This window comes from Emys orbicularis, chromosome 5 (genome assembly GCF_028017835.1).
Source record: "Emys orbicularis isolate rEmyOrb1 chromosome 5, rEmyOrb1.hap1, whole genome shotgun sequence".
Taxonomy (NCBI): domain Eukaryota; kingdom Metazoa; phylum Chordata; order Testudines; family Emydidae; genus Emys; species Emys orbicularis.
Window position 1 is genome coordinate 77,220,218 of NC_088687.1, and position 27,646 is coordinate 77,247,863.

At 40.3% G+C, this 27,646-nt stretch overlaps 1 protein-coding gene across 1 annotated transcript in view; it reads right to left on the reverse strand.

Annotated features, from left to right (window-relative positions):
• The window catches only part of GPM6A (glycoprotein M6A), a 204,108-nt gene that overhangs the window by 50,002 nt on the left and 126,460 nt on the right, over positions 1 to 27,646 (reverse strand). The window contains exon 2 of the mRNA XM_065404875.1: positions 17,146 to 17,338. Coding sequence (XP_065260947.1) covers positions 17,146 to 17,338 — 193 coding nt within the window. The remainder of the gene's footprint in view (positions 1 to 17,145; positions 17,339 to 27,646) is intronic.

Genomic DNA, 27,646 nt, shown 5'->3' on the forward strand with positions numbered 1-27,646 from the left:
AAGAGGCTTTTCTGATTGGTATTTGTATATCCAAAGTTTGCCAGTATTGCCTCTCCCAAGATTATACATTGGTTATACTCCTATTGAGCACACTTGGAGGCAATAGCTTTTCAGGCATTAGGAGCCAGATCCTTGACTGGTGTAAATCAGTATAGCTCCTTTGAAATAAATGGACCTACATTGATTTACACCAACTGAGGATCTGGTCCCCAAAATCCTGTTAGCTATGAGCCTTTCCTGTTTTTACTGCGTCCCAAAATGGATTAATACTGTAGGAATTCTGAAGCAATTACACGGTGCAGCCTAAGCACTCTCCATCGTGAATGCTGAAAAATTAGTAATCAGTCAACAGAAAATGAGAAATTTTTTCTATCCAAGCTGCTTTATACTGCTTTGGAATGCTCAAAATTGTACCCAAGGCAGGGGATTTTTATTTAATTAAAATACATACGTATTGCAAGCACTTGGTGATGATTAACAGGAAAAATACTCTCCTTGGATTTGCCTTGTGCCACTTGACTCTCTCACTGTGCAGAAACCACTGTTAATAACATATTTCTCTCTCTCTCTGTGTACATACTTCTATTTGAATAAGGAATAAAGTCCTACTATTACTGCAGTTTAGTTGTCTATCCAGATACCACATTTAGTATTACTGTGAAATTAATTTCCCAACATTTGGCAGCATTGTATAATTCTACTTTTCATATCAGTCTGAACGTATAATGAGACAAGGTAGATGAGGTAATATCTTTTATTGGACCAACTTCCCTTGGTGAGAGAAACAAGCTTTCGAGCTTACACACAGCTCTTCTTCAGGTCTGGAGAAGAGCTCTGTGTAAGGTCGAAAGCTTGTCTCTCTCACCAACAGAAGTTCGTTCAATAACAGATATTACCTCACCCTCCTTGCCTCTCTAATATCCTGGCTACCACAACACTGCATACAATGAATGTATAATGTAACTTCTCCAAATAAAGATAACGGAATCAAGAAGAATACAGGCATTGAAAAGATTGTAATTACAAATAAACTCAAAGGTAATAAATTGAACACAACATTAAATTCTTTCCAGATACTTAGTGGTTTAAAATATTTCTATTTCCAAGTTAACAAAAATAAATGCAATTCTCACAGATAAATTCAATGGGTATAGCAGGCACTAAAATGCTGATTTGATTAGAACAGCTCAATTCATTTTTTAAATTTATTTTTCAAGGTTGACAGATACACTTCACAAAAATAAACACAGATTTTTTTGGGGTGGGGGTGAGGAGAGGTGTTCAGGCCTTGTAAAATTTGAGTAATGTTTTTTGTTCCTGGGATATTAATGCCACTAATCAATAGACAACAGAATACAAATGTAGCACATGGGTTATGAAACTAGGCACATTTCTTTTAATATTATATGCCACAATGAAAGACTGGTTACTACTCAGAGGCCAGGAATCAAATTCACTCATGCTGGCAGAGAGAGGTGTAATTTATTTGTCTCTGTACCAGCTGATTCCTCAAGGAATCAATTATGAAACACTTAGAGGAGAGGAAAGTGATCAGGAACAGTCAGCATGGATTCACCAAGGGCAAGTCATGCCTGACTAACCTAATTGCCTTCTATGATGAGATAACTGGCTCTGTGGATGAGGGGAAAGCAATGGATGTGTTATTCCTTGACTTTAGCAAAGCTTTTGATACGGTCTCCCACAGTATTCTTGCCGCCAAGTTAAAGAAGTATGGGCTGGATGAATGGACTGTAAGGTGGATAGAAAGCTGGCTAGATCGTCGGGCTCAACGGGTAGTGATCAATGGCTCCATGTCTAGTTGGCAGCCGGTTTCAAGCGGAGTGCCCCAAGGGTCGGTCCTGGGGCCGGTTTTGTTTAATATCTTTATTAATGATCTGGAGGATGGTGTGGACTGCACTCTCAGCAAGTTTGCAGATGATACTAAACTGGGAGGCGTGGTAGATACACTAGAGGGTAGGGATCGGATACAGAGGGACCTAGACAAATTAGAGGATTGGGCCAAAAAAAAACCTGATGAGGTTTAACAAGGACAAGTGCAGAGTCCTGCACTTAGGACGGAAGAATCCCATGCACTGCTACAGACTAGGGACCGAATGGCTGGGTAGCAGTTCTGCAGAAAAGGACCTAGGCGTCACAGTGGATGAGAAGCTGGATATGAGTCAACAGTGTGCTCTTGTTGCCAAGAAGGCTAACGGCATTTTGGGCTGTATAAGTAGGGGCATTGCCAGCAGATCGAGGAACGTGATCGTTCCCCTTTATTCGACATTGGTGAGGCCTCATCTGGAATACTGTGTCCAGTTTTGGGCCCCACACTACAAGAAGGATGTGGAAAAATTGGAAAGAGTCCAGCGGAGGGCAACAAAAATGATTAGGGGTCTGGAGCACATGACTTATGAGGAGAGGCTGAGGGAACTGGGATTGTTTAGTCTCCAGAAGAGAAGAATGAGGGGGGATTTGATAGCTGCTTTCAACTACCTGAGGGGGGGATTCCAAAGAGGATGGAGCTCGGCTGTTCTCAGTGGTGGCAGATGACAGAACAAGGAGCAATGGTCTCAAGTTGCAGTGGGGGAGGTCTAGGTTGGATATTAGGAAAAACTTTTTCACTAGGAGGGTGGTGAAGCACTGGAATGCGTTACCTAGGGAGGTGGTGGAGTCTCCTTCTTTGGAGGTTTTTAAGGCCCGGCTTGACAAAGCCCTGGCTGGGATGATTTAGTTGGGAATTGGTCCTGCTTTGAGCAGGGGGTTGGACTAGATGACCTCCTGAGGTCCCTTCCAACCCTGATATTCTATGATTCTATGATCCCCCTGTACCTTTGGGGGAGTCATCCTGAGGGAAGGCAAAGAATGACATTGCCACCTGCCCTGCCTCAGAGCTTCCACTTTGCAGGGGCAGCTTTACGGCTTCAATTTTTTGTGGGGGGAATCCACAGAAGCCCTACCCATGTAGAATGCTGAGGAGATGCACTGATCCTTTGCATTTAGCAGTTTCCCTAGCTAAGTCCCTTTTTTTGCCCTGTCAGCCACTCACTGGAAGGCACTTTACAACCACTTTCTGCCCATGCACCATCCCTCATTAGGCTTCTGAGGTCCTGTGACTGCGTGTCCACCAAACAAATGTGGGTTAAATCTAGTCCCTAGGCTACTGAATTTATCAAACCCAATGCCACTTAATTATGCGGAATGTCATAAAGGCGGATTTGGTAATAGCTGTTTCCATGTATAAAGTCAAATTCTGGAGAATTAAGAAACAGCATAAGCAAGCAGAAAGAGGGAATTATTAATATCCATACATTGTATAGAGAGTAAGGCTGGAGCAACCCAAATAACACCACAATTAAGGCGAAAGAGTGTACAATGCCTCAGAAAAAAAGAAAAATGTAAGTTATAAGAAAACATTAATGTGGCTCCATGAGGGACTTTTCAGAGATATCGGGTTAATACAGAGCTTGTACTAGGAGTGGGAATTGGGAAAGGACAAAATGGGAATATATGGTGGTCAATTAAAGATTGCAGTGAAATGATAAAACAGAATGTGTTAATGCTAGAAAAAGTAGCTAGGGGCAAAAATATCTCAATCCCACCTGAAGTACACTCCAGCAGCAGAACAAGTGCACTTACCTCTATTTCCCTTCTACGGAGTCCTCAAAACAAGCTTTCTTGCCTCAAAAATACTCCTTTATTGGGCAGGTATATTACAAAAACGTAGTGCAAAACAATCCAAACATCCCAAACATAGTCTATTTCTCCCACCCAGTGTATTTAGTCCTTAAAATCCCACATCCTCTAGTCCATCATTTTAGCACATACTGTGTTCCATCATCTTTCACCATACTTGGGCTCTTCTTCTGTCCTCTCCTGTTCTTTTACCAGGACTGCCACCACAGCCCTTCCAGCTGGAATGGAATCCTGCTCTTCCCAGCAGGAATCTCTACAGCCTCTGCTGTGGTTCGTCCCCACCAGAAGAGACTCCATCATTCCCCCTATTCCATTGACCTCTTCCAGCTCTGCAGCACATCATCACTGGTGGGTAAGACCTCTGCCACTCCCCTGACTTCAGCCCTCTGCTCTGGCTCAGAAGTCAGCAGGCAATTCCCTCTGCAGCTCTCTGACTTCAGCCCTCTCCAGTCCTGGAGCTCTGGTTTGGAGAGGCCAGAAAGCAAACCCCACTTGCTGCCCTCCTGCCTTCAGCCTTTCCCCAGCTACAGCTTCCTTCAGGGACCTTCTACAGCCTCCTGGTCTCCATCAGCTCTCACCTGCCAATGTCTCTGAGTCTTTCAGGCAGCTCTCACCTGCCCCTGTTCCTTAGGACTCAGGTGTCCTCTTATAAAGCTGAGCTGGGGGTCAGATGCCCAGTCACAGGGCACTGGCCTGTTCCCTCTAAAAGGGCCAGTGACACCCTTTGACAAAGGGCCTTTACAAATCCTGTCTATTGGTGAAAGGAAAAAAATACTCTAAAGGAACTAGGACAAGTAATAACAGATTCCTTTCTAGGCTGTGGCGCTGTACATTTCAAGAAGAATTTCATGTAGAACCAAATTAAAGCATTTTCTAAACTCTTAATAAATTGATGAAGTGGGTATTCACCCACGAAAGCTTATGCTCCAATACATTTGTTAGTCTATAAGGTGCCACAAGACTCTTTGTTGCTTTTTACAGATCCAGACTAACACGGCTACCTCTCTGATACTTAATAAATTATGTTAGCAATATTATCTCCATTCAACTTGTTGGGAACTGCATAAAGGAACGTTCATAGGTTTGTTGCATATGATATGTAGCATGTGAATTCACACTGCTTCTTGTTCTTTAAGGGGCAGATTCTGATAGCTTACTCTCATTGGGTAACACATGATCCTAATGATGTCAACAGAACTATTTGTAGAGCAAGGTGCTACTCAGTAAGAGTAAGGGTATGAGAAGCTGTCCCTAATTCATCGCCATCTAAATGCTTACTTGTTAATTCCTAGATTGTTTGCTTCTTTAGGGGATGGAGGCTTGAAGTAAAATTCTGCACTTTACCTTCAAAAGGCACAACAGACAACTTACAACCAAGGAAGAGTATGGACTATGGTGGCTTTAAACCACCTTTTGTGCCCTCCTGATCCTCATCTACTCCTGGTGCTGGAGAGGCCCTGCCATAATTTAGACAACCCTGCTCTATGGGTCACAGCAAAGCTGCATGCTCTAGCCCTCCCCCGATGTACCACTTCCACCCCCAGCATACAAGGGGGACCTCAGAAGGCAGCCTTAGGGCGGTCTTCCACAATGAATGTGCCAAGAGAATCCTGCCTCAGCCACAACTAGGGCTTTAGGGCCACTTTCCTCTACTCCTGCCCTTTCACCTGGTGTTCACTAAACCCTCGGACTGAGAGGAGAGGGTTGTTTTGCCCAATTTAGATCTCTTGGGCAACGGCTAGAGTTTTGCACCAAGGGCTGAGCAATATTAGACAATACCCAGTTTATGCATATGGATATTTATGCATATTCCTCTAACCTTATCATTGTAAGAATAATTTTATTAAGTAAGCAAATGAGAATCAAAGGGAATAAACCCTAATGAAGGAGAGTAAGTTAACTCACGTAAAAATAAGTTACCTATCAAGAGAGGTATATTACTGGCATTTATAATTTTAGGCATGAGACCCTACTATGTAGTAATTTTAGTTAATTCTTAGACTACAGATCATGAAGAATGAGAGATGATCATCATGATATTAAAAATACAGCTATGTAACACAATGACAGGAATATGGATCAAATATCTCCAAATACAGCCAGTTTATGATTTTTGTAATATATCCAACTATTGAAGTGTGTACAGAAATATTTTGTTTTTACCAGATTACGCCGTGCTCTTGCAAAGATTTACATGTGCACATAACGTTATGCATGAGAGCTGCCCACTGACGTCAATGCAAGCATATGCAGGAACAAAGCCTTATATTGCAATAACATCAGGGATGGCAACTGAATTATGCTGTCACCCTTAGGGTTGATTCCACCCTTATTGGGTTGTGACACATTGACAGGACAGAATAAGAAACTCACACAGCCTCTGGTCTTGCTTGTTAAATCTTCTAGGTAAATAGAGGACATCAGTCTCCAGAATTCTCAGTTTGGTAAATTCAACAAGCACCTTCGTTTATGTGGTTTGTTTTATTTTTATTTTTTTAAAAAAAAGATTGATTTCTCCAAAGGAAATTTATTTCTGGCAATTTGTTGATTTGCCTCCTAAGCTGTTCCTTCCTGCTGTGTTATGATTTGGAAAGCCCCCTATTTAATGACCTCTTCTGTTATTCATTAGATTTCTTTTTATGCATTGATGACAATCTCTTTTTTTGCTCTTTGCTCATTAAATTGTTGCTACATCTATGTTTGTCTAGGTCTGACTAGATTTGTGCAAATGCCTCCTAAATGTTGTTTTATTTATATAAGAATATTTATTGTCTTTGCTTTTATTAGAATATGGAGTGTCAGATTGCTATGCAACATAGCTCTTTTTGTAAGAGGGTGGAATTTTCCTCACTGCCTAAGATTGCAAATGTATTTGGCTAAATGCTGGCGTACGCCACTGACTTTAATGTAGTTATACCAATTTATATCAGCTAAGGATCTGGCCCACTGTCTTTGGCATAAACACTTTCTGATGTTATTTTTATCAAGCTTTATTTTGTACATGTAACCAAATCATTCCAATGACAGAGCAACTGTCTCCTTTATTTAAATAGTGTTTTAATTGAAATTGAAATGTATTCGTTAATATTATTTTGCTCTTTATCATGTTTGCTCTTTAAATGAGTTTCTATTAACCTCTAACACATTAATACAAATAAAAGTAGTTGAGAGTTTACTCATGCATAGGCCTGAGGCCAACACTCAGCACAGCAATGATTTTCATTCTTAAAGCACAAATGCATGAACACCAACCAAAGCATTATCAATGTGCACCATATTCTGACTATCATCAACCCACTTGCCAGAAGGAAAATAATATGAGCAGAGCGTCATGCAGATGAAGCCCTGCTAAACCAGGACAATATGCACCATAACCCCTGACCCTATCCTAGAATATACCTCCACAAACACACATAAATTCCATACTTGTTACAATGTATGCTCTTAGGAAAAAATGGGCTAGGGGCAAATACCTATTAATGGTAATTTTAAAGGACATTGTTGACTCAATACAGCATTAAGGTCTATTGTCTAAAAACATTAGAATAATACTTTTAAAAAACTGATTGTTGCATCATTTTCTAAAGAATCGGTTATGGTTGATTCTGTAAATATGAAGTTGGAAAGTTCTTTAGAAGTTTATTATTATTAAGTGGATAGTGCATATTAATCCAGTTTAGAAACATTATAATACATGATTCAATTAACTATTTAAATAATTTTATATAATGGAATGTGCAGTAATAATCCTCATGAAAAGTCGGTGCATCTCTTTAGATGACTCTACGGTTAACAATTCTACATTTTTCTTTCAAATTATCAAGTGTGACTAGGTGATATTTTAGAATGATCTTTTAAAACAATTAAAGCTGCTCAAAACACAAACACATGCAATGACAAACAGTTTAACTCATATTTATTACTTTATAGCAGGTCCCAGAAGCCCCAATCAGGTTCAGGGCTCTACTATGATAGGTGCTGTACAAACAAATATAAAGGAACCATCTCTGGCCTCAAAGAGTTTATAATCTAAATTGTGTCCATGCAGGTAGAACGGGGGCGGTCAAACTACGGCCTGCGGGCCGGATCTGGCCCCTCAGGGCTTTGCATCCAGCCCGCGGGATTGCCCCCCGTGGCACCGCAGGCCCCGCGCCACTCTCAGAAGCAGCCGGCACCACGTCCCTGCAGCCCCCGGCTGGGTGGGGAGGCGGGGGGAGAGGGCTCCGTGCATTGCCCTTGCCTCCAGGCACCGCCCCCCCGCAGCTCCCATTGGCCAGGAACGGGGAACGGTGGCCAATAGGAGCTTCGGGGGAGGTACCTGGAGGCGCGGCAAGGGCAGCACATGCGGAGCCCTCCGCCCCCCCTTCCTCCCCCAGAGGCTGCAGGACTTCCTGGAGTGGCATGGCATGGGGCCAGGGCAGGCATGCAGGGAGCCTGCCCTGGCCCCGGTGCGCGCTGCTGCCACCCCGGAGCTGCTTTAGGTAAGCGGCACTGGGCTGGAGCCCGAACCCCGCTGGCACCCTGCCCCCCAACTCCATGCTCTAAGCCCCCTGCCTGCACTCACACCCCTCCTGCAACCCAACCCCCTGCCCTGAGCCCCCTCCCAGTCTGCACCCCTCCTGCACCCCTGCCGAGCCCCCTGCTGCACTCCACACCTCTCCTGCACCCCAACCCCCTTCCCTGAGCCCCCTCATACATCCCACACCCCTCCTCTGCCCCAATCCCTTGCCCTGAGCCCCTTCCTGCACACCGCACCCCCTCCCACACCCCGCACTCCCTCCCGCACCCCAACTCCCTGCCCCGGCTCTGCATACAATTTCCCCACCCAGATGTGGCCCTTGGCCCAAAAAGTTTGCCCACCCCTGAGGTAGAACTTTATGCTTCTGTGGAGTGCCAATTGAAGTTAATGGGATTTTGCACTGATGGAAGGGGCTGCCTTTGCAGATCCAATTGCAGAATCCAAAGAAGAGAAGTGACATACAAATGTGTGGGGAGACAGATACATTAGTTAGATATTTTTTTAAATGACAAATGTATATTTCTAATGTAAGTACTAGCTTTCTCCGTATGTTCTTTATTAGGAGTTACAGTAAAAGGAGGTCTTGAGGATGGATTTGAAGGAGGAAAAGGTAGTAATCTTACTGGTCAGTTCAGGGAGAGTATTTCATGGGTAAAAAGTTCCAAGGAAGAAGGTACAGAGACCTTCATAGGTAGTAAAAAAGTCAAATCATTTTTCCAACTAATGTATACATGTATGTTCCTCCACTCAGATCTTGTATAGCACATTTTTATTTATCTATACGTCAGCATTTATAAATTGTCTTTTCTATAGCATCTAAGTGCAGAGTTTCAGCTCCAATTAATTTTTGTCTTAGCGCTAGTATACACATTTCTGGATATTCAGGATTTATAATGGAAACACTGAAATATCCTTTACAATAAGCAACAGTGGCCATTCTGAATGAAGTGTGTGGGATTGCATGAGCATCTTGATCTTGGGTAGATAAATTAGTCAGAGTCATGGATGTTATTAACAACCCCACACAAACAAAAAATAGTCCCTGTTGTGTGCACATTAAATAATGCACCATCACACACAAGATCAATCATTTATCCTATATCCTTTTAGGATCTAGATTTTACCAGTGCCTCTATAGTGATACTACCCCAAACCTTAATTATGGTCCTAATTAAGCTGTTAATAATCAAAGTCAAGAACAGAAATTGCAGAGTCTCAGATAAATAAATGATTAAGCACTACAAGACTCAAACCACATTGAGCCAACCCAATGCCTATTTATGTTGTAACCGCAAAATATTTATAATAATTACAAACTGAGCGCATAAATATGCATGAATTTCTGAGTCCATAAAAGTTTCATTTGATCCATTTTTCATCTTCCTAGAATCTTTGCTAGCTAGTTTATATCAGCTGTGATAAAAATACAGTTACATTCATTATTGTTTTTTCAGTTTATATTGTAGATAGAGATAGGACTACTTGTTTTCTGTTGGGCTATTTGTAGGGCCCTACCAAATTCATGGTCCATTTTGGTCAATTTCACGGTCACATGATTTCAAAAATAATAAATATCATGATTTCAGCTATTTAAATCTGAAATTTCATGCTGTTGTAATTGTGGGGATTCTGACCCAAAAAGGGAGTTGTGGGGTAGTCGCAGGGCCAGCTCCAGGCACCAGCCCAGCAAGCAGGTGCTTGGGGCGGCCAAGGGGAAGGGGCGGCACGTCGGGCTGTTCAGCAGCAATTCAGCAGCGGATCCCTCTCAGAGGGAAGCACCTGCCGCCGAATTCCCGCCGAAGAAGAAAGCGGCACGGCGGAGCTGCCACCGGAGTGCCGCCGATTGCAATTGCGATCGCGGCTTCTTTTTTTTTTTTCCGCCGCTTGGGGTGGCAAAAACCCTGGATCCGGTCCTGGGTAGTCGCAAGGTTATTCTAGGGGAAGCTGTGGAGGCTACTACCCTTACTTCTGCTCTGTTGCTGGCGGTGGCTCTGCCTTCAGAGCTGGGCAGCTGGAGAGTGGTGGTTGCTGGCCGGGAGCCCAGCTCTGAAGGCAGTAGCAGCACAGGAGTAAGGATGCATGGTGTATGGCATTGCCACCCTTACTTCTGCGCGGCTGCCTGCAGAGCTGGGCCCTCAGTCAGCAGTCGTCACTCTCTGGCTGCCCAGCTCTGAAGGCACCAGCACAGAAGTAAGGGTGGCATGGTCTGGTATTGCCACCCTTACTTCTCCGCTGCTGCTGGCGGGGCGCTGCCTTCAGAGCTGGGCACCTGGCCAACAACCACTGCACAGAAATAAGGGTGGCAATACTGTGACCCCCCCTAAAATAATCTTGCAATCCTCCTGCAACTCCCTTTTGGGTCAGGACCCCCAATGTGAGAAATGCTGGTCTCCCCCCATGAAATCTGTATAGTATAAGGTAAAAGCACACAAAAGACCAGATTTCATGGGGGGAGACCAGATTTCAGGGTCCATGACACGTTTTTCATGGCCATGAACTTGGTAGGGCCCTAACTATTTGACTTTCTTACTAGCTGATGATCTTCATAGTAATGATTATGCCTCTGTATAGCCAGTGACACAGTCTGGCATTAACTAGCAATTGTTCCTGCTGATGTGATACCACATGAGCTTTCATTCCAGCCATAAATATGATGGGTAGGAGATAACTCAAGTTCAAGCACCAAACAACTCCAAGCATTTCTGAACAAAGCAAACAGGTGAAATTTATATTTCTCTATCATATACTATGTTGAAGAGCAAAGTATAAACTATTACATAGGCTATGATTATACACTTTACATCTATACATCATGTAAACTCTTCTTCACTATACATCTAACCTGAGACTGTTAATCAGTCAAGATTCCCATTGACTTTAATGATTTTGTCCCTATACCAATATTATTGGTGGCTCTTTTCACGCAATAGAAATAGAGACTAGAGGACGAGAAGCGTATATTAAACATGGAGGACTGCCATCATGGATTGAGGGATACCTGCCACAGATGTGATATTTTTCATTTAGGGTAAGGGAAAGAGTATAAGGCACTGCAGGCAAGGCAAAACCTGCAGCGGGCAAAGCTGCTCTATGGAAGACAAGACAGGTGGTAGGGTATTCTCATTGTAGATGCTCTGAAACTATGGGCATGAGCACAGTAAAAGAACTATATCGCAGAGAAGAGAACTATGGGACTCACTCCCCCACCAGACTCAACAAAGCCCAAGTCTGTGGGTGTTCATGGCACTCTAAAGGGCCATCTCCTTTCTCAGACATTAGCCTGGTGGACTTGAAGGTTAAGGGAGGCTATTTGTTTACAGAGGATGATCCTTTTCATCTGTAAAAGAAAATAGAGTTACAGGTATATGTTATTAAACTATGAATTTGTAAGGAGTGGTAGCTTTGTACCTACGGACACGATAGTCATCAGCAGGGATCAAACCTGGGAACTTCAGCATCAAAAGCATAGGTTATATCAGTTTAACTGAAGGAAAAAATTAGCAGTATGAAGTAGGCTGTGATAGTCACTGAAGTAACTAGAAGACAACCCAATGACAATACCAAACCAAAACAGTTTAGTTTAGTTTAGTACGTAGTATCATTATTTTATAAAACAAGTGAATTTACAATCCTGGACCACAGTATGTTAATCTTAACTGAAAGAATTCCTGATTGTTCATTCCAGGACCACAAAAGGCTCCATGTTTTTCCTTCAGTTCATTGCATGGAAGCGAAGAAAGACCTAGATCTCATGAATATATGACCAATGGTCCTGACCCTGCTTTGAATATCAAAGAAAAATTATCTGTTAAAAGATGCTGCCCAGTCCTGGACAAAGTACAATAGTTGTACCCAACATTGCTGATTTCAGAGTGCTAAAAATTCATATCTAGGAACCTACCTGACCATGGAGATTAAAGAAATCTGGATCAAAAAATTCAGACAATAGGGCTTAACAATCAGCCATCCATTTGGAATGACTTTGGGTTTCCGTCAGATTCAATGACTAAATATATAAATATTTTTCTTGCCAATACTTTGCTCCCATGCATATGATATGCAGTGTGCTTCAGTATAATGATGGAGTTATTAAAAAGATGATTGACTAACACATTGCCTCATGCTGACTGCTGAATTTCAACTCACATTACTGAGCTGCTAGACTATCAGATTAGGTAAACGAGACCAGTGACTTCTCACACTTAAAGTGTCATAAGATCAGTTCTCAGAAGAATTTAAATAACCATCTTTATATTGATGCAATCCCTTTAAATCTTAAGGGAAATAATCCCTTTACATCTCAGCAGACCAAATCCACAGTTGTGGTTAAAATATGAAACATAGCTGATTATTTCATACTGTTAGTCCCCTGCGGATGCCATCTCCTACCCCCTCCTCCTTCCAACATTTGTTAAACTGCCTGAAAATAGCTATTTGGAGAAAGCCCCAGGATAGAGATGATATTGAAGACGTTTGAGCCAACCTGAAGTGAAGTATCAGAGAGGTCACCCAGAGAACCATACCGTACATGTTTGGTCCTAGTAAAAAAAAAGTTAGTTTTCAAGATTTATTGCAGATTAAAAATGTGTTAGAACTGTCCAGTTTATTAACAATATATGCATGAAGCAATGATTGGCAGAGGGGGCTGAATCATGAAGATGGTGCCTACTCAACCTATTCTACCTGCACAATCAAAATTATCTTTTAGTCTCTTGTTTTGATCCATTTGGGCTATTTTAGTTTGTGGAAGTTTTAAATGACTCTCTCCATTCAGATAGAACCCCACAACAGACAGGTTTTTCAGACCAAAGATTCTGCACATAAAGACAAATCCCACTCTAGAACTGTTGTCATGGTTTTTAGGGTCCAGGATAAGATATCAAATCAGGGCTTCCCAATGTCCTCTTACCCTGCACTGTAGCAACCCTTGTGACTGTCTCTGCTATCATCCCATCCAGCCCTGCTTTTTCCCCAACAAGCCTCATCTCATCCTGGATGCTTTTATTTAATAGCCTGTCTCACTAATGAAGATTTTTCCTGACTCCTACACTGGAATCAATCAGAATAACTTTCAATTGACTAATAAAAGTATACCAATATGCACCAGCTGAGGATCTGACCCTATGTTTTGTTTTTTAAATAGGAATAGTAAATATGTATTTACAATTTCACTCATGTTAACCACACGTGGGTTTTCACTGCCTCCAGATTGCGACTTCTTTGGGAAGGGACTGGTGTGTGTGTGTGTGTGTGTGTGTGTGTGTGTGTGTGTGTGTGTACACACAACACATTAATAATAGCAATTGTTCTTTTTACAAATGCTAGCACTGTCTCTTGCGTGGCTTCTGGTCGTTTCTCTGCTTTGGTTTACAGCCTCACTCATTTTAAACCATCATTGTACTGGAGTATTGTGCTCTTCATCTTCTTTTTTTACAATAAATAATTCTAGAGGTGGGGATGGGATTATTATTTTTCTAATGGGAAGTTGTTAATTAAAAAGCTGCGTGGATCTGGACCATTATTCAAAGGCTGCAACAAACAGCAATTGTATCAGCTAATGAGGCTGCCAAGCCATTGTTCTCCACGAGAAGCCCTGGTGCTTAGAAGAAGAAATGTTATTAGACTTTAGCATTTTTGTTTCTGGCCTAGCAAGAACAGGTCTCTGCTATCCACAGGGTGTGCTTTTCTCTATATGTATGTGCCTGCTCCTGCTTTTAGATAGCAGTGAGTGCTTATATCTACATAAATTGCATTGCATGATTATAAAAAAATAAAACTTACTATAAGAAAATAATCTAAGCTTGTAAATGCATTGAGAAGAATGAAAGATCATAATAAATAAAGGGTGGCCCATAAGTTATGTTGTAAAGGTTTTGCACAAGTGTTGTCGTGGCGGCAGCAAAAAGACCTTTATCTACCAACCACATAGAACAGCTCTCAGATGTAGATTGATTTTTAGATTGCATGACATACTGAAACCAACATGTCAATAAACCAGAGTGAAACCATAAGCATGATTAAATACATTTCAACACAATGAGTTCCATTACACAATCCGCTTTGTACATTTTTCACTGAGGGGCACACTCTGGGTCACACAGAAACATTTCACATCACTGGCAGCATTAAGGAAAAAAGCCTCTTAAAAAAAAGAGAAAAATTGATCACTTAGGGTGGCTTTTCTCGTAATTTTTCTCTATTTTTTTCTTGAGATCAGAAGGTCTATCTATTATAGCAGTTCTCTGATGGAGAGGCAAGAAATCATAAAAGGGAGAAATGATTAATTTTCATTATTTACAGAATTTTGCTTCTTTCTTGACTTTCAAGACAACATGATTTACAAAGGGCATTTTGGACTGCCACCTGTTGAACTATGTTGTGACAAAACACCAATCATTGACTCTCCCTAGAAAATTACCTTTAAGGACATAATAATACGTATTAAAATCAAATAGAAAGGCAGGAAACAGAATTTGCACAGATTGTCCAGTTACAGATGGTACCTCATCGCTTTCAGTGAAAAAGTTTGCTCTCCCTCAAGATTTGATCTTGGATCTAACGTACAGAAAAATGAGCTGGAGTCAGAGATCAATGAGAGGGCTGTCAAGGAAGCAGGTGCTTTTAAGTAAGACTGAAAAAAAACCATGGATGGAGCCAAATAATTAGATTTCAAGAAAAAATTAAATTTGCCTTTATAGCTCCTTCATCCTATCCAGTGAATTATCTACATTTGAACTGTGGCCCTTGACTGATACTTTCACTTAAGTTTTTGACAGGGGAAGCTGGGAAACTAGCTATGAACTGAGAGCATTGATTTGCAGCAGTTCTGCACTAATGGGTTCCTAGAGACTAATAAAATAAGTTACAGTCTAATAAAATGACTTATCTTTCATTCAGTGATAACACTGAACCTTAGCTGTGAAGTCAAGTTATACACATTATTCTAAATGCTGGGATTAAAAAAATAGCAGAAGCCACATGTCTCCCAGCTGCACTATAAACTACACTGCAGAACAGCGAGATCAGATAACAAGCTCAGAACCCTCACTCCTAAGGTGATGAAATCTGGATATGGCAAAATGGTGATTTACTTGATTTGCATGAACGCCTCTTGCTGACTAATCCGACAAGCAATATTGTCAGTGCCTATGAAGAAAATCCTTGCACAGTAAGGCAGGACGGTGATAGGACAGGACTGTGATAGCCAGGAGATCTGGATTCTATTTCCAGCTCTGTCACTGCCTTTCGTGTCACTGTCACTTTCCTTGTCATGGGGAAATCACTTTGTCCCTCCCTGAGCCCTCACAGAGAAGCTATGATGCTCCCCATAATGAAAAGTAGGGTCCTTCAGCTTTGGCTAGGCCCATATGCATCAGAACTTGCTTTCAAATTCCTGAGAAGAGGATGTTTTTTACGAGGAAGGGAGGAACAGAAGAACCACCATTATCATGTGTCATTTTATTAAGAGTTGATTAAGATTAGGGCACACATACGCTGCGAAAACACCTGGCGGCAAGTCAGAGTAAGGGTCAACTGACTTGTGCTATAGAGCTAAAAGTAGCAGATGTTTCTGCTCAGGCTGGAGCCTGGGCTCTGAGACCCACTCCCCTCACCAGGTTTCACAGCCCAGTCTCCAACCTGAGCGGGAAAGTCTACAATGCTACTTTTAGCTACTTTTGTAGTGAGCCCATGCCAGTTGATGCAGGCTCTGAGGGTACATCTACACAGCAAAGAAAAACCCACAGCTGGCCTGTGCCAGCCGACTCAGGCTTGCGGCGCTCGGGCTGCGAGGCTATTTCATTGCTGTGTAGAGTTCCAGGCTCGGGCTGGAGCCCGAGCTATGGGACCCTCCCACCTTGCAACTTGTTTGCAAAATGGCACAGAGAGAAAGTTGATGCTGCAATGAACAACATTCAAGTCTGTAAGTTTTTGCAGGGGAATTTCCACAGGTTGGAGAAGGGAGCATACCTTGTTGAGCAGCTACTCCCAAACTCTGTTCATTCCTTGTCTTCTAGACCTGTGGAGTCCAATGTTGTCAACTCTTGTGATTTTATTGTAAGTCTCCTGATATTTGGGGGTTTTCTTAAAGCCCCAGCTCCTGAAGTTGTGTTATTACATGAGAATCTCAGCTTTCACTTAAAGTAAGTTTCTAGCCTTCATAGATGTAGAGAAAGCTTGAAAATGTGACCCCTAAAGGCTCAAAAACAAGAAGGCAAATAAAAAGAACCTAACATTGATTAATTTAAAAAACAAAGTCTAATGATTTTTAAGTCAATCATATGGTTTTGGGGAGATAGACTCATGAGTTTTGAATGGTTGGCAAATGTGAAGTCCTCATCATTGTTTGGCTTGTGTGGTTGTGCATAGGGTCGCCATACCCCCCCGCTATTGCAGGAGTATGGCTTTCCCATCCCTCTTCCACCTTTGCTAGAACATTTGGCTTTTAGTAAGGATTACCATTTTTCTAAATTCTTTGTAACCACTGTTTGATAGGTATCATAGTTAATTACTTATGCAAAGCAAAACTATGACTGATGTTTACAGTGAATTACTTATAATGAATGAATATTTTTATATATTACATAATGCATTGTAATTACTTAATCCATTTAATAAAAATTATAAATATGGGGAACATCCATAAAGATCACAAAATACATTAAATATTAAAAATTACATCAATTATTGAGTAATCAATAGCTAAAAGTTACTACTAGATTAGAAAGTTTATTAAAAATTACTTATAGAAAAGAAAGCTATTAAGACTATTAGAATTACAGTTACTGTGCTTATCTTATACTATTGCATGTACTTGGGTTATACTATCTGTGCTTTTTATTTAAGCGTACTTTCATGAATCTCATTTTTCTCCCTTTTCTTAATTTTCAGCCATCTAAAAACAAAGTCACAACAGGTTAAACAATGCTTACATGGTAAAGACATCAATAATGTCCCCAGCAGCTCTTGCCATCTCAAAGTAGGTTTGCAGAATGTTGACAGTTCCTGAGAGTGCTTCATGTCCACAGCCACAGAAGAGTGCGACCCCAGCATACAGCAGGATGGTGGCAATCAATGAGGCATAGGGAATACCCCCCAAGCACTTGATGCAGCACTCAAAGCACCCTGCATAGGAAATAAAATAATATTATAACACTTTTTATTGTCTGTCTGTTCTAAAAGCATCAGCACCTTTTTTGATGTAAGGCAATATTTGTGTTCATGGATATGGTATATGCACTCTGGAAATTGAAGACTGCGGGTCACGGAAAGAGCATGTCAGCCATCAGCAATACAACTTTGCCTATACTGTCACTGTCCTCAGCAACAGAAAATGGAGGGCGATTCATTCAGCTCTTATGCTTTCTCAATTGTTATTTGACCCATTAACACCAACAATCCTGACTAAAATCCACACTATTAAGCAGTGTGAATTCGCTGTATTTTATGTGCTTCTGGTGTTTCTATTCAGAGCAGATTACCATGCTGAAACTAGGCTAAACCTATAATCATTACTCTAGTTGCTCAGCTAATGGATTATAAAAGAGGACCTAAACAAAACCAAAAAGGAGGATGGTACAGTAATCAGGGCAGTGGCCTGAGGCTCAGTAGAACTACATTCAATTCTCTGCTCCACCACAGACTATCTGTGTGAGATTGGGCAAGTCATTTAGTTTCTCTGTGCCTCAGTTCCCTTCTGTAAAACAGGGATAATACCTCGCTGGCATGTTGGAGTGAGGATAAACACATAGTCTGGCACTCAGATATAATTTAGATAATTTTTTCACATCTGAGCTCCGACTACAGTGACAAAAGTACCGGTAAAAAATCCTCATGTGCGCACACTTAGAGCCTGGTTTGCCTTTTACACCAGTATAACTCCACTTACTTTAGGGTCATTGCTCCTGATTTACACCAGTCTAAGTGAAATCAGAAAAGGACCTAGAAAATGAAAATAGTTTAGACATTACAGGTGAACCACAAAGCTTTAATGCTGTACAGTGGCTTAACTTTTAGACCTCTAAGGTTGAGTATATTCAGCCTTAGATTACTACAACGAGTTTATTCAGATCCCATGTCTCTTTTCTTCTCCTGCAGCACTTACATTTCTCTTCCCAGCTCCCCTACACTTTCTTCCCCACCAAGAGGCAGAAGATGGCACTTGCCTCCCAGAATAGAGAGCCTCATGATTTCTGCCCATCTACATTCACCTCCCAGGAAGCCTGTCTACATGCAGCATCTCTAGACTCCTTCCCAAAGTCTCTCCAAGTCTGGCATGACCTCCTAATGCATGCTTCCTGCTAGATCCAAGAGGAGAATAGACAAGAACCAGTAGCAGAGGGAAGATAGGTACCTTCCTTGTTGGGTTATGGTTAAACAGGTAAAAATATTGACCAAACACAACTGTCCAGTGACTACAAACTTTCTCTTCCAACCACAGGACCAATTTAGGCCCAAATTTTAGGATTTGGGGCAGAAGAGGAAGGATCTGAGGAGTATAGAATTTTTAATATTAGAGGGACAATATCATGTTAAAAATTAAGGGCCAGATCCTCAGCTGATGTAAACTGGTACACTTCAGTTGACTTCAATAGATCTATGCCAATCTGTGCCAGATGAGGAGATACCTCTCACTTTTTCAAAAATACAGATTCCCATACTTATCTTAACTTAGATAACTGAAACTGAAAGATTTATAAATGCTATATTTCCTTTTTCCATTTTTGCACTTAATTCAGCCTGGGCAATAAAAGTAGGCTTTTTTGTTCTTTCAGTTCTAGCCTGTTCCATTTTCTGCTTTTCATGTATTAGCAAAATTCTACTGCGTATTTTTATTAATCTCATTTATGTTCCTTTGCATTGTTTTTGCAGCATTAAAAATAGTTACGAAGGTTACACAATTATTTACTTCATAAAGACATTCATCAGTCACTGCAGTGGGGTATTTAACCTCCCCCCCCCCAAAAAAAGAAACCTGTTCTCTTTTTTTTAATCCATGAATTTTATATTATATATTAACTGCGACTAATCGACAGCCCTTATATATATATAAGGGCTGTCGATAAGTCGCAGTTAACTCATGCAATTAACTCAAAAAAATTAATTGCGATTAAAAAAAATTTATTGTGATTAATCGCACTGTTAAACAATACAATACCAATTGAAATTTATTAAATATTTTGGATGTTTTTCTACATTTTAAAATATATTGATTTCATTTACAACACAGAATACAAAATGTACGGTGCTCACTTTATATTATTATTTTTTATTACAAATATTTGCACAGTAGAAATGATAAACAAAAGAAATAATATTTTTCAATTCACTTCATACAAGTACTGTAGTGCAATCTCTTTATTGTGAAAGTGTAACTTACAAATGTAGATTTTTTGTTACATAACTGCATTCAAAACAATGTAAAACTTTAGATCCTACAAGTCCACTCAGTCCTACTTCTTGTTCAGCCAATTGCTAAGACAAACAAGTTTGTTTACATTTACGGTATATACTGCTGCCTGCTTCTTATTTACAATGTCACCTGAAAGTGAGAACAGGCATTCGCATGGAACTTTTGTAGCCAGCATTGCAAGGTATTTACATGCCAGATATGCTAAACATTCGTATATCCCTTCATGCTTTGGCAACCATTCCAGAGGACATGTTTCCATGCTGATGATGCTCATTAAAAAAAATAGTATGTTAATTAAATTTGTGACTGAACTCCTTGGGGGAGAATATGTCTCCTGTTCTGTTTTACCTGCATTCTGCCATATATTTCATGTTACAGCAGTCTCGGATGATGATCCAGCACATGTTGTTCATTTTAAGAACATTTTCACAGCAGATTTGACAAAACGCAAAGAAGGTATCAATGTGAGGTTTCTAAAAATAGCTACAGCCCTCGACCCAAGGTTTAAGAATCTGAAGTGCCTTCCAAAATCTGATCGGGATGGGGTGTGGCGTATACATTCAGAAGTCGTAAAAGAGCAACACTCCGATGAGGAAACTATAGAACCCGAACCACCAAAAAAAAGAAAATCAACCTGCTAGTGGCATCTGTCTCAGATGATGAAAATGAACATAAGTCGGTCCACTCTGCTTTGGATCGTTATCGAGCAAAACCTGTCATCAGCATGGACGCATGTCCTCTGGAATGGTGGTTGAAGCATGAAGGGACATATGAATGTTTAGTGCATCTGGCACGTAAATATCTTGTGACACCGGCTACAACAGTGCCATGCTGAGGGACAGAGGGACCTAGACAAATTAGAGGATTGGGCCAAAAGAAACCTGATGAGGTTCAACAAGGACAAGTGCAGAGTCCTGCACTTAGGACGGAAGAATCCCATTCACTGTTACAGACTAGGGACCGAGTGGCTAGGCAGCAGTTCTACAGAAAAGGACCTCGGGGTTACAGTGGACGAGAAGCTGGATATGAGTCAACAGTGTGCCCTTGTTGCCAAGAAGGCTAACGGCATTTTGGGCTGTATAAGTAAGGGCATTGCCAGCAGATCGAGGGACGTGATCATTCCCCTCTATTCAACATTGGTGAGGCCTCATCTGGAGTACTGTGTCCAGTTTTGGGCCCCACACTACAAGAAGGATGTGGAAAAATTGGAAAGAGTCCAGCGGAGGGCAATAAAAGTGATTAGGGGGCTGGAGCACATGAGTTATGAGGAGAGGCTGAGGGAACTGGGATTGTTTAGTCTGCAGAAGAGAAGAATGGGGGGGATTTGATAGCTGCTTTCAACTACCTGAAAGGGGGTTCCAAAGAGGATGGATCTAGACTGTTCTCAGTGGTACCAGATGACAGAACAAGGAGTAATGGTCTCAAGTTGAAGTGGGGGAGGTTTAGATTGGATATTAGGAAAAACTTTTTCACTAGGAGGGTGGTGAAGCACTGGAATGGGTTACCTAGGGAGGTGGTGTAATCTCTTTCCTTAGAGGTTTTTAAGGTCTGGCTTGACAAAGCCCTGGCTGGGATGATTTAGTTGGGATTAGGTCCTGCTTTGAGCAGGGGGTTGGACTAGATGCTTCCTGAGGTCCCTTCCAACCCTGATATTCTATGATTCTATGATTCTATGCGAACTCCTGTTCTCACTTTCAGGTGACATTGTAAACAAGAACCAGGCAACATTATCTCCTGCAAATTGTAACCAAACTTGTTTGTCTGAGCGATTGGCTGAAGTAGGACTGAGTGGATTTGTAGGCTCTAAAGTTTTACATTGTTGCATTTTTAATGTCGTTTTTTTGATATATAATTCTACATTTGTAACATCAACTTTCATGATAAAGAGATTGCACTACAGTACTTGTATTAGATGAACTGAAAAATACAATTTTTTCTGTTTTTTACTGTGAAAATTTTTATAATAAAAATAAGTATAAAGTGAGCACTGTACACTTTGTATTCTGTGTTGTAATTGAAATCAATATATTTGAAAATGTAGAAAATATCCCAAAATATTTAAATAAATGGTATTCTATTATTGTTTAAGAGCGTGATACATTTTTTAAATCATGCGATTAATCGCAATTAATTTTTTTAATTGCTTGACAGCCCTAATATATGAGAAAGGCAAATTTTGAGGACTATACTACATAAAAGTGCCTCATTTCTAGGAATATTTCCATGGTTTATATAAAACTCTTTTAAAAACTTCAGCATTGTATCATTATGGTAGTCCCAGTCCATGAGAACTGGAGTGAAACTGACTAGGAAATGATCAGACTAGCTTAACCATCCAAGCTGAGAGCATAGCAAAATAATAAATAGCCTACAGGGGAAAGTAAATCATAGGTTTGGGGGTTGGTGGTTTTTAATTCTGTAAATTTTAATCTGTAAGATTATCACTAAACAACACAGGGAATTAAAAAAAAAACATATTTGAGGCCAGATTCTCTGCTCTGGTCAAGCTGTGCTTGGCAGAAGATCAGACGGGGTGGGAAGTGCCCATAAGTCACCTTTGTGGTCTCATGATCCTAACTCAGCACTGGGTTGATCTACCAAGACAAATAAGACCAATCTTAAGGTGCCAGCTGCCAACAGCCCCCACGGACCATTCTAGAAGCTGAGTATCATGCTAGTATAGGAGGCATGGCCAGGGCAACGCCTCCTTTTCCCCAGACATGTTCCTTGCCAACAGAATTCTGGAGCGATGTTGGCAGCACTACAGTATTAAAGGATCGCCTTACATGGGGGGAATTTTCCATTGGCCGTGTCTGCACGTTTTAAGGCAGCTTTGAACTGAGAGGATTAACTCCATTAGATCATATGCTCTTTGGTGCAGGGACTGCGTGTGAAATCCTGTACCACATGAAGTCAGTGGGAATATTGCTGTTGACTTCCCTGGGGCACGGATTTCATCCTGTTTCTTCCAGCGTGTGCATGAACAGTGACTGTGGGGAATTATCATAACAGAAATAATAGATAATAATGAAGTCAGTAGAATTATACAGATGTGAAACCAGTGTAAGAAGAGATCAGGCTCACAAAAGACATGGACAGAAACAAACTACTCAACACATCTGCCTAAAGACCTCCAATCACATATTTGTATATTGATTTTAAAGACACCCATCCTGGTAATACACTGGGAAATCAGTGTTTTAAAATAAGCAGTGAACATAAATATGAGACCATATGAGTTGGGAAGGCATCTCTGGCTAATATCCGCAATGATGGAATACCAATATCATTTGAACAACTGCAACAAATACACCTACCAGCAGTATTCCCATATTTCTGGAATTACGTACCACTCAACTACTATATAAAAAGAAATTAGATAATTAACTTCAATGAATCCATTTTACATTAAAAATAATTACATACAACAAGCATCAAAACTTCCACCATAAAATTTACTAATTTCATAAGTCTCAAAACATCACACTACTCATCAAAAAAGAGAACTTGATATTATTAAGGAAAATTTTGGCAAGACTAATGGAAAGTGCTAATAGATAAACCAATCCAAAGTGACTAAACAACTAATGCATAAAAGGACTCCACAAATTAGGGCTAATTCCCATTGATTTCTTCTGGTGATGTAAAAAGAGAGAGAAAGAAAGCAGTAATGTGGTTATGCTGTAAGAACAAATTATGGCATCAAAATAGCACACAAGACATACACATAATTAAACCTACTAGTAGAATTCTCATCCTTTCATCCTAAAAATGTGTAATTGTCTATACTTGCAAACTTGCTAAAAATATTACTATATTATACCTACTGTATAATTTATCCACCTACAGCATGTATTAGTTACCTATATAGTTGTTATGCAAACTCCTCTCAGGGTGATGCACACTGTTTTGGGAAAGTGATCTACAAAACATTTGAGAATTTTTTCTCAAGCTATGATGGTACTGAAGTATATTCACCTTTCAGGGCATGAGTCCCAGGGCCAGCAACTTAGTTACACATGCACAACCGTGAACATACTAATTTGGAAATATATGTTCCACTCATTTTATTTTATTGTTCACCTTGTGCTAGAACGCTATGTGATGCAATATAAAAAGAAAGATGACCATGTTCACACTAAGGTTTCAACACTGATGTATCAACACTATTGCAATCACTGATGTATCACTACTGCTGCATGTTTGTGATAAATCTTATACAAAGTATATCTTGTAAGGGATCATTGGAAAAGTTGTAATCTGTTGAACAATGTTATCCTATTTATATTTGTGTATTATCATTGTATATGAAGTTATGAATCTTTGCTCTGTGTTTGTAACACCCACAAGCCAGATTTACATCAAGACCATCCAGCCATGGTTGATGGGCCATTAAGAAGAATCAATTCTTCCAATGGGCTCCTCCTGAGGACTGCACAGAGAGCATAAGGACAATGGAGGCCCGTTGACTCAGCAAGGCATGGAGAACATGTGAACCCTGATTCCATGTTTGTGACAATAACTTTCCAGGAATATGGGCTGAGGATATAAATGGAGACTGAGAGATCATTCCCTGGCCTCTTTACTGCTCCACATCACTGGATAATAATTTCTAACAAAGGGAAACTTTGAACAATGGACAGGTTCCCCCAGTCTTTTGGGTGATCCAGAGAGATGTACCACAAGCTAGGAGATTTAACATCACTGCTATTATCCTGATCTACAAACTCTGAAATCAACTGTAATGTATATAATTCATTTTAACCATTTAATAACTCTCTTTTTTATTATATTAATAAACCTTTAGTTTAGTTTACTAAAGGACTGGCTACCAGTGTGGTTTTGGGGTGAGATCCAGAAGTACATATTGATCTGGGGTGAGTGTCTGGTTCTTTGGAACTCGAAAAACCTAATATATGGGATTTCCTGTTTTTAATATTCGTTTATCACAGAAGTCTGGTTTGTTTGCATGGTGCATGAGGGCCTGGAGGTGACTGTCTGTGGCTTCATAATAATTAGTACAGTATTTTGGAAGCACACGTTTGTTAACTGATTTGGTGAAATCTTATGATAGAGTACCCATCAGTCTGGGGTATATGTCCTGTATTCTGACCTGAGATTGGCGCTCTGAGACGTGCCCTCTACCAGGCAGTGTGACAAACTATTTAACGGGCACAATTCAGTGTCAATAGTGGCTGTGCTCACTTTGCCTCTTGTTTACCTAGATTTTTTTTTCAATTTAATGTTATAATATAGAACTGCTGGGGCTATATACTTTTGACATAAACAATAAGAAATGTCCCATTTCTCCAATATTGCATTTCCCCCCCTCAGCCTTGGAATTGCAAATCATAAAAGCAGAACTGGCCATTTCATTCCTCATCAGTCCACAGATAAACTATTATATCCAAATGCATCATAGGTGGCAACCCATGGAGCTGTACTATATATGTGTAGTGCCAACTTCCAAAAATGTTATTCTTAGCTACCAAAACAGGTGCACATTAAGGCTGTGATAATGGGTGTCCAAACCAGAATGGTCCCACAAACAACTGCCTCCTCACCTTCTCACTGTGGACTATTCTTGCCCAGATTAGGAATAACCTGTGTTCTAGAATGCTCTTCATAGCTCCTGCTGTAGAAGGTCTGAAAAGTAGTCTCTGCACAGGTTTTGTGGAGGAGCCAGAATTTGCTCCTCCAATCTGTGCTGCTTTTAGTGGCTGCAAGTTATCTAATGTGCTTCTTCATGCAGCAGCCAACCATAATTTGGTGCTGAGTGTGTATATAATTTTCTCTTTACTTTATATTAAGGAGATAAATGACTTAGATCTCAGTACAGCAATTTAAACTGCAGTTGGGGTTTATACACAAATTGGGCATAGAAACACCACCACCACCACCACAATCATTCTCCTTGTTTATAAAGTGTTAGTATTACGTGAACTTTTTGCTATCACTGCAGCTGATGTTCTGCAAGTGACATGAAATGAACAATCAGTCTCTGCCTAATGCACAGAAAGAATACCGGCTCAGAGCCTGATTGTTTTGTCATTTAAACCCATTAAAATTGTATTGAAATCAATGGAATTACTCTGCTCTAAAATGGGTGTGACAGCAGAACCAGGCATGCATTATTGCAATTATGGTACTGGCTATAATACTTAGTATTCAGAAAGCCTATCAAGTCCAGAACAAGAAGGCAAAAGAGAAAAACAAGAATACACAGAATATTGAAGTAGTTTGTATTTTTATTTGTATTTTTTCCCTTTCTGAAAGCATCTCCGTAGGTATCTGGAACTTTTGAGAGAATCCAACTATTATTTATATAGCCACAGAAATATACATGCACAATGCTAAAAAAATAAAAGATTCTGTCAAGAAATATGCTGAACATTTTTATGAAACATTTGAAAAACAGTTTTTCAGTTACTTCTCCATCTGATATTAGGACACAGTGCGGACAACAGATCATCTGAAATGCCGGAAAGAGGTTGCAATAAAATGGGAAACAATTTGAAAATCTTCCTTGTTGTCTCAGGCTTTTTCAGGCTGAGGTTTGCAGTTTTGTAGCAAAACATTAACAATTCGTCACATGGTGTAACAGGGCCGCTGGATCAAATTAACTCATATAGAACTCACAAAACATAACAAAACATGCTGATTTGGTGTGAGTTTCACCACGTGAACCTGAATCGTAAAGTGAAGCTCTAGAAGTTGCGGAGTACATGAAACAAAACTAGTGGAAAAATCAGCCCAAAACATTGGCGAATCAAAAGTGACATATTTTGCATGGGACTAGTTCTGGAAAGTCATCGAGAAATCACTTGACCAGGGGAGTGACTATGTTGGCTTCTCTACACAGCCCCACATTATAGACTATGGAGGTGTGAATTGCAGTGCACACTTAAGTATTGCACTGTAACTGCCCCACATAAATCCTCTAGCACAAACTAAAAGGTACCTAAATTCACATTAACACAATCTACTTTGAAGATTTAGCAATGATTTCCTAATATTCTGCTATTGTATTGGGTATTTTAGAATGTTGTCCTGAACTGCTTAATAATCAGAAGCGGGTGAGCAGTGTGGAGGATACATTAATTTTTTTTAATGTCCTGATTGCTGGTGGGATGACACCATATCTTCCAAGGTGCCCAAGGATTGCCATACTATTTTTCAATTTCTATATGTCAATTTACGTACAAACATCCTAAGATAAGAACTAAAACTTGATTGAAAAGAAAATTCAAACTTTGGATATCCTAGGGGGACAGATGTATTCTAACCAACTTCCATTTCAGAACATCTTCCCCAATTTTTCTAGGGATGGCTGAGAACAAGAGAGCTGTAATCTAAACCTAGATCATAATTTTGTAACTGGCCCTATCTCCATGATGGACCAAACTAGAATTCCAGATTCAAGATGCACCCAAGCAATGATGGGCGTGTATCTGAATATCTGGATCCCAATTTTGCAGCTCAGTCCCATCTCTGAACAGAGCAGACACAGCTTTTATGGATTTAATGCCTGTCATGGCAATGAAGAGGAAAGAAATTGATATTTTAATATCAATGGGTGAATCAACTCAGGCACTATTAGACTGTTTAGAAGCTAACCAAATGTATTCATGAAAGACCTCTGTGGAATAATGGAAATTTTGAATCTCATGTTAAGACATCAGGATATATAAATAGGCTAGGTTGGCATCTTAAAAAAATTTTACTTGACACTTCTTTCTGTTTACCTTGTGATCAAATTATTTATCTTAAATTGGCACACGTTATTCAAAATGTCATCATTCAATAATACCAATTATGTTTTAGTCGATGAATGTTCCTGATGCTGCTGATTCAAACTGTATTTTTAAATTTGCAAAACATTAAATATTTTTAAACACAAGCATACACTTTATGTGGTTTTTTGAAATTTAAGATTAAAGACACTTGAAAACTTCAAGCAACTTCCATCTGGAAATATTAGAGAATTGTCTACTTCTGTGACTTTATTACTGCAAAATTGG